At 45.1% G+C, this 8,635-nt stretch overlaps 1 protein-coding gene across 1 annotated transcript in view; it reads left to right on the top strand.

Moving 5' to 3' along the window:
* The first annotated feature begins 2,713 nt into the window (after positions 1-2,713).
* The window catches only part of col23a1b (collagen type XXIII alpha 1 chain b), an 18,436-nt gene continuing 12,514 nt past the window's right edge, over positions 2,714-8,635 (top strand). The window contains exons 1-7 of the mRNA XM_027000176.3: positions 2,714-2,734; positions 4,425-4,451; positions 4,746-4,772; positions 5,287-5,313; positions 5,550-5,576; positions 6,570-6,629; positions 7,742-7,858. Coding sequence (XP_026855977.3) covers positions 4,437-4,451; positions 4,746-4,772; positions 5,287-5,313; positions 5,550-5,576; positions 6,570-6,629; positions 7,742-7,858 — 273 coding nt within the window. The 5' untranslated portion in view covers positions 2,714-2,734; positions 4,425-4,436. The remainder of the gene's footprint in view (positions 2,735-4,424; positions 4,452-4,745; positions 4,773-5,286; positions 5,314-5,549; positions 5,577-6,569; positions 6,630-7,741; positions 7,859-8,635) is intronic.

Below are 8,635 nucleotides of genomic sequence, written 5' to 3'. Positions count from 1 at the left end.
GGCACTTACTGGGCTTTCCTTCGCCAAACAGATGGAGATGGGAGTAGAGTAATGGGCATTGAGGAGTGCCTCATAAAGTTACTGACAGGAGGCCAGTGTAAACAAAAAACAAGATTCTGTGCCAGCATGCAGTTTTTCTGACAGGTTTTCTCCTAATACCCATGTGCGCTTGCCATTGCTAAAATAAGATTTTTTATTATTATGTTTTACATATTTCACAGCTTATTTCAGTTAGTAAGAAAATGTGGTTAATCACCTAATGTGCAAAGACTTCATCATTGATGTAAGATTCCCAAGCTGTCTGTGCACACCTGTGTAGTGGGGTCCCGGTTTTATGCCTCCATTATGCTTGTGTTCATCAGATCATACATCAGATCATTCTAACACTGCTGCTCTCTGCCCGTCTGTAGCTCTTCCTTCCATCAGACTCAAAATACACCATAGTTCTCTCTACCTGGAGAATGCAGATGCAGGACACATGGCACTTGCTTTAGTGCATGTATTAGAGAGCTGTATGGCATCATCATCAGAGAAGACAGAGTCACAAAGGCACAGCAGAGGAGAAGAAGCACAAGAATTGGGCCTTTGTTCTCTGTGTGATGACTTTGGCCTGTGGTGATGATGGGACAGCCAACAGACTCCAAAACATACAGCCTGCTCTCCATTAAAAGCTCTCCCTCAGTGACTCAGGGTCAGGGTGACCTGAACTGACACAGCAGGATCCTGCTTGTCTTTCACTCTGCCTCTGTCTCTCTCTATCTCTCTCTTTCTCTCTTTGTCTGTGTTCCTCTCTCGCCCAATTACTCCCTCCTTCTCTACCATGACAGTGATGGGTCAAGACCCCCCCTCAAGAAAACAGCCCCTTATCAGTGGGGTCATTTGTAGGAGTTCTTGTTTGTTTATGTTGTTCTCTGACCCTGTCCAAGGCAGCCAAGGACCCTCATGGCCCTCTGACTGCACCTCTAGCCCCATTTACCACAACAATCCCCTCCTACTTCATATCTGAAGGAGTCAGTGCACTGCTGATGGCTGTGTGATGCATTACATTTGCTGTAATAGACAGGAGTGTAGGAAACTGTAATGAGAAGTAATGATCTACACATGTAACCAAAAATCTACATCCTCTTTTGACACTTACAGTATTGTAAACCTATTAAAGTCATGCTTCCATACTACTTGATGCATATTCCATTGATAGTGGCTTTGCAACAAAAAGCTCATCATTATATCAGAGCTAATCATAATAGGCTTGTGGAGAACCTCATAGATGGTGAATCTTTTTTACAAGAGACTGCTCTTTTGCCCACCTAGATTGTTTCCACACTGCTTGAATGCTTCGCATTTTCTTGGTGACTGTGTTCAATTCGACGGATGCCTGTGATGTGAAGGAATCTTCCTCAAAATGTTCCTTGAATCCACTGCTGCTCTCAGCCCTTTTCGCAGCACATATCTGCTCCCACAGGCAGGCTGAGATACTGGAATCAGAGCAGCCTTGCTGGAGTTTAGCTTAGGACAGTGTCATTCTTCTAAAGAATTTGTAGTAACACGGAATTCCTGTCAAGATCTCTTGAGCTCCTCAGTGCACTGAACTGATGCATGTGTTGCTCCCAGTGTCATTTCTCATTGCTGGATGCATCTGCTAGCCAGTCTTGGTCCATATCATAGGGTATATCATCATATCATTGAGCTGTTTTTGAGAGCGGTTTCTGAGGACTCGTTCATCGATAGTTGACATTGGATTGTTTGCTTGTGTTTGTGTTTCAGGAACTCCAGTAAGTACTCGTGCTCTCTGTGGGAGGGTAATACAGAACAAATGTGCATGAGCATAGCCGTGGGCAGCTGTGGTGTGACCCAGCTCCAATCCCCATCACAGTACTCAATAGTACATGCACTTGGCTACGGGCAAGGTAAGATAAGTGGGGCTGGCATCTCGAGGATTGTTTCAGAAAGCTGTGTATCTGTTTCTACCAGTGCTCTACATCACTGGTTAATATTCACATAGGCTTGGCCTGGGCTCAGTGTCAGGGTTCCACTGCTAAGAGATCCAGCTGCCTGCACTCACATAAACATACACAAAGCTCCACTTTATTAGAAGCCACAACCTCGCACCCAAACTCAATGGACACTTTCTTAGGTCCACCTGCATTGTCCCTACACTCACTGGCTGACCGTCATTTTGTCTCTACCCATCACTAGGCAGTTTAAACTACAGGACCACTGACTCTTACACGGTGAAGCATTCTGTGGCGGTGATACTGACAGATTCATTGTAGTGTGTGTTGTGCTCAAATAAGCTTATTAGGCACAGTAGGGATGCTGGAGTTTTTACAGATGTCAGTGCTGAACTGAGAGCAATCTGTCACCCAAAAACATGCAGCAGCTTTGTGGTCAGACGCTGACCAACGATGAAGTTTGACAATGAATCATACAGCGTTCTCTAACTGTACATCAACAATGTGTTTCTCATGAATAAATACTATAAAGATGGTAAAGATGGTTAGTCTATACGTCACATTCGATATCTTCTTTGGGTTGATTTTGTTCACCACACATAAGTTACAGACCTACAGACATGGATTATTCTTACAACAGGATGGCAGAGTTGTAAAGCTGTATCCCACACATTTTTTATTTTTATTTACTAAAGATGATGCATTGTCTACTTAATCCTAATCCATATTTGTTTTATTCTCATTATTCCTAATAGGGCACTCCAGGACGGGATGGCTACCCGGTAAATATGCCTCTAATTAAATGCTCTGACCTACTGCTTCCAGTCAGCTCTGTGCCATTGATATTAATCGACCTCGACCATGAGAGTATCTCAGTAAGAGGCGTTAATCGGGATTCAGTTTTAGGTATCATAGAGCACCACCTTCTGGACATCATTGGGATTTTTGACTATTTTAATACCTTAAAGATCCTTTTTTTTACGTTTGTAATCTGAGAGGATATTTTGCAACTAATATAAATTATTGATTAACTGCATTGAAACAAATTTGAAAGGTATGCAGTTACAAGTTTGAGATGTGAGCGTCAGGACCTACCAGTGGGTCCTGGGACATTTAGGTGGCTTTAACAGATGATTAAACAATTGTTTAATCTGTAGTGACCAGAAAAGTGTATTAACTGGATATTTTCTGGGTTTGCTGGTTCATGGCTTGATGATGGTATCATCATTGGTGAGTGGGAATTGCCTTAATGACTAAAGTTGGGGAAAAAACAATCTGTGGTTACAGAAATCAAGAATCAGATCCATGCTTGTAAGAACATGATTAGATCCACGTTCGGCAGCCACTGCACAAAACTGCCCTGTCTAAGCCCAAAAGCCTGATGCTTTGGATTCAGCTGCCTCTCAGGCAGGCTAGCGCACTGCTCCAGATGCATCTGGCTGCACGTCTGAGCAGCCCTTGCGCTGTAGTAACACTGACATGGAAACCACAGCTGTGTAAAGTCTGTCCAAGCATGACAGCGGTGTGGGTCCAGAGTGCACCATACCAGGCCTGCCACCACATGATACACTGCTGGATGTCGAGCCCCCTCTCTGAGTTGCCACAGAACAAGCTATCCACTCAGCCTGACCCACACATATTCTCCTCACTCCTTCTCCATATAAATATAATTGTGCCTGTTAGTAACTCTTTTTAGTAAACATTGCCAGCACAGTAGATCACTCTTTAGAGTATTCCTTCCACTAAATTCAACCTGCATGCAGTAATTCCTTTAGACCCCTCTGTTCCCTTAAATAGCTGTAGATATCAGTTTACAGCAGACAAGTTAATTTGCTGACTCATAACAGCCCAAGGTGTCTCACTCACTACGACTAACTGAATGGTGTTTCAGCACCGCCTATGGAGTGGACAGCAACTTCTCTGCCCTGCATTATATGCATGATTCAGTCAAAAATGATGTATGTGGCTTTTTGCAACAGTGCTCTGTTGTTTTGGTGTATCTTATTTATGCTGTGTATCAGTTTGTAGAATCACTGCTTGCCGTCGAGTTAGACACCATGTTTGGCTCCTAAAATTCCCCCAACGTCCCCCTCCCTCCTTGGCCTTGTACGTTTCCTCACTCTTGATCATTGTCCTCCAGCCCACTTTAAATAAAGCATTGCTCTCCTGCTCTCTTGCTGTACTGTTAAATCAAATGTGACACTGACATTACCGTATCTCTTTCAAGGAACTTCCTCACCTCATTGCTTTCAGAGGAAAGAAGCAGCAGCATCTTGCCAATCGTGTCAAATAGGATTTTTAAACGGCAGCTTGAGATCCAAATTTCTGTTCAAGTTCCACAGCCATGTGTTGTTACTCATGCATTTGATCTTCTGAACACATCTGATCTTCTGATGGATCTCCCTCTCTCCCTCTATGTCTCTCTCTCTCCTTCTGTCTCTTTCACTCTTTCTCCCTGTCTTTCACTCTCAGGGTCCTCTGGGTATGGATGGTAAGCCTGTAAGTACTCCCATCTGTGACACAGCTTTAACCTACACCACCATATAACAGCAGTGAACAGTAAAGGCCAGACATTCGATAGTCTTGGGGTGATTTTTTCCCCCCTCCGTTGACCGATCTATCTGACTTCAGCCGTACATCATTTTCTAAGGTTGTAGCCAGGCAGGATTATCTCGTCAGAGTAGACAAGATTCAGATTTCTGTTTTTGTATGAATGCAGATGCTAGGTTTGGGCATGCATTTCACTTGAGGGCTTAGATACACACCCATTAATGTTATTTGTTGTGTTCGCAGGGTCCTTCTGGTCAAAAAGGCAGCCAGGTACGTGCTCCCTTCCTTAGCAGACTGAACCTGCCGTTTTGTGTCACGAGTGCCATATATCTGAAACCGCATGGCTCACCCTCTGAAACCTCTCCCGTTGTACCATTTTATGTTTGATCTATAACAACCTCTCCTCCCTGTGGCCAGTGAGTTATAACCAGGAGTCATTACACACTAGTCACTTCCCATACGCTACACAAGCCTAATCTCAGAAAAACACATTCAGAATCAGAAGCCATACGGTGGAGTTTTAGTTTAAAATCAGGTCAGAATGGATACCCATGCCACAGCTAGAGGTTAAAGCGCCAGAGTTAATTTGTTTACAATAGTCAAACTGTAGTCGAGATTTAATGCAGTCATTAAATGACCAATTCGTAATGAGGAAGTGAGGTTATGTATGTTTCAGGGCATTCAAAATCACGTATCTTGATGAACAGGAATAGGTGTTTCACCATTGACTATTGCAATAAGGTCTTTTTATCTGCTAATTCACATCTGTCTCTTCTTCTGCCAGGGAATGCCAGGGCCAAAAGGAGATAAGGTATATACCACAGACTGCAGACTGCATTCCACCATGAGATTTGCACAGTTGCCTACACCACTGAGGGATATCGGTGAGGGCTGCAGCCTAATGTGAGGCAGCCTCGAGATGTGCCGGTGCCTACCCAGGCTCCGGTGGCCTTGGCCACTGGGCTGTGTGGTGCTGCGTCCTGCTTGTGCCCCATACAGTCGCATGCAGAAAGGTCAGCTGACTGTTTTTCTCTTCCCTCTCTGCAGGGCGACCAGGGAGACGTGGGGCCCAGGGTGAGTTAGCTGAGAAACGTCAAACTCTAAACTGACGCCGTGCAGCAGCGGCAGAGTAAACGCATATGGCAGCACACCGCCATGACTAAGGGTCAGGGAAGGAATGGTCAGTTCCTCTCCTGCTCCTGCGATCGACTGATACCTTCCCTATGCAGCTTGTCTGTTAGACTGCCCTGTTTTCCATCGCAGATATGATAAAGGGCCTTGAATCTGGAATGTGTGCTTAAGGTTTGTACATTGTATTTCCATCTGCCACATCCATCATCTTAAGATTAGTGGCTGAAGCTAATCCTCTTCCACCTTCCACAAAATCAGTCCCAGTAGAAACAAGGAAAGAGTGCTTCCTTCCAGATAGCAGGGCCTGATTTGTATCACAGGTGGATAGGTAGCCTGTGACCTGCTTTGGGTCATTACACAGGTCACAGGAAGCAGCTCAATATCTCACAATGTAGGTCTTATATACCAGCTAACTATCTAGAGTACATACTATTGTATGCTCTACCCCAAAAAGGCAATGTGCTCTCTTCATTCTTTTTAAATTCTGTGTGGTTGCTATTAGAGGCATTTCATCCTGGTTATTGCAGTGTAAAAATGTTAGAGCACCAGAAGCCACCATCATTATGAGAAGGTGAACTTCTCTTGGGCAAATGTTACCTTTCTTTATGGATCCCTTGCCATCCATCCAAACCACAAATCTAAATAGAAACCTCATGGCCTAATCTGCTCCACTGGAAGGTAATCACATCCAGAAGTCCACGGCATCTGAAGCGCAATAGCAATACTGTCTGTAAGATCCTCCGCACTGATTCGCTTGTTGGAAAATAAGTCAGTGTGAATAAAATTTGCACAAGTCAAAGCATCCGTTACTCATGTGCATTCTAACAGTGTCCTCTGTCCACATCTCTCACGCCATCTCTGTATCTTCTGTTCTGTCTCTCTGTCTCCCCCATGTGTCCTTCTATCCCTCTGTCATGTTATGTCACCCCCTCCCAGGGCCTCCCAGCATACGCTGCCTCTGCAGGCCTGCTCAGTAATCAGATTCTCACAGTCAAGGTTTGTCCCACTTTGCTCAGCATCCCTCTACACCTATGGCATTCTCCTCAGCTATCTTAGGACTCGTTCCATGGTGACCACATTTCGTCCTGCCTCTCCGCTGCCTTGCTTTCACCTTTTCCTTTAATTTTGCACACTGAGGTGGAGATGAGGAGGAGGACCTGCATACTTCTTCCCTAACCCTCATTTCTTTGCCTTCTGTGCAAAACCGTTCACCGTTATCACGGTTTCTCTCTTGCTGTTCTTGTGCACACCCCTGCTGTGCGACTCCGCCTACCCTGCTGCCCCCTGCTGACAGATGGTCTTCCTACGCTTTGAGTGTGGCTTCCTCTCAGCCGCAGGTGAGCGCCACGCCTCCCACAGGCGCTTCCTAAAGGTAGAGCAGAAGGCTCGCACGTGACTTGCTATCTTCTCACCACCTCTCCTCTCGTTTCATTGCTCTTTCTCACTTCATTTCTTTGCTTCCTTCATTCTTCTTACTCCGCTGGCACTTTGGGCTGTTAACATGCTTGTCTTCTTTGAATTAAAAATAAAATGTAAGAGAAACTGAGTGAGAGATAGGCAGAGAGAGAATACTTTTTACTACTTAACATAGACAAATCATTTGTTTATGGACATTAAGAGAAGGACACATGCCACCCAAACCATGGCTAATAAGTGATACGCAATAGCTTTTCTTCATCTTGGTAGTGTAATAGGCTAAAATGGGGTTGTTTTTGCATGAAACCACAGAGTTAAACACTCACCCTGTAGATGAGTGTGCAGGTTGCCAGCAGCCTCTATCTCTCCATGGGGCTTTGGCTTTGGCTGCCTGGGGAAAGGTGCCCCCCCGCCCCCGCCCCCGCCAACCAACAAGCTATATAAAACCAGCCAATTCTTTGAAACCGGCCACGGCTGCAAAACCTCTCTGCTGGATTATGTTCAGATTATCACAAAAATTAAATAAATACATTGTGAAATAACACAAAACATGAATAATTTGTGGCTGATGAGAAATAAGTATTTGAGGGACATCAAGGTGCAAAAAGATCATAGGTGATCCTAACACATTTGATAAGTGTTATTTTACCTTCCACCTAGACAGCTCTCTCTCTCTCTCTCTCTCTCTGTAGGGTGACCAGGGTCAGGCAGGGCCTCCAGGCCCCCCAGGGCCCCCAGGAGCACCTGGCCCCGGAGGGCCTTCAGGAAACACGGGCAGGGATGGGCCCCAGGGCCAAGCAGGAGAGCCGGTGAGAGAGCGAACACTCACACCCATGCACACATTTGCTTTGCTGTCTGTGATGAGCTCCCACACAGCACAGCCTGGATGAGTCAGACACATGTGGAGGCAGCCCTCTTATCCACCAGGTGGTCTTTTTCAAACAGTGATGCTATACACAGCAGTGAGCCCAGTGTGTAATGATAGACTCAAATGTATTTCAGTCAAACATCATCTTTCTGCACAGGTGATTTCAGAAGTGATTCTGTTGCTTTTTTTCCCCTTAAGATGAACCATTTCAGTCAAATTTCTCAAAATACTATTTTAATAGCATTTTGATTTTATAAAATTTTTCCAGTCTTTGAAAGAAAATGCTGTTGAATTCACATTATGCTTTACTTAATGCAGTGGTCAGACACTGTGCTGATCAGTGGGTTCCTCATCATGCACCTGCTTTATGAAAGCAGTCATTGGAACAAACTTAATCCCCCCCCTTCCTCTCCCTACATTCTCCCTCTTACCTCGCCCCCATATTGTGAGCAGATGTTTTAGTGTCTCAGGCTCGGAGGCCCTTTCCGGTTGTTGTCCTGGAAACTGTGTTTATCTTTGGCCGAGTGGAACCCCCTCATTAGCACCAGAAGGCCCGATGCCAAGACTCTGTCCCTCTCACCCCTCGTGTGATGGGGTTCACAGGTCTCCCAGAACAAGAGGCCTGAACACCAAATGGTGTCTGTGTTGTGTCTGATGGTTTAAAAGCTGTGAACAGCTTATTTATTACTACAGTTACATCCGTTGCAAGGAAACTTGT

Source organism: Electrophorus electricus, chromosome 8 (assembly GCF_041902795.1).
Source record: "Electrophorus electricus isolate QZ-2024a chromosome 8, ASM4190279v1, whole genome shotgun sequence".
In the NCBI taxonomy this organism is placed as follows: Eukaryota; Metazoa; Chordata; class Actinopteri; order Gymnotiformes; family Gymnotidae; genus Electrophorus; species Electrophorus electricus.
Note: the sequence above shows the minus strand (reverse complement) of the source record. Positions and strands in the feature narration are given on the sequence as shown.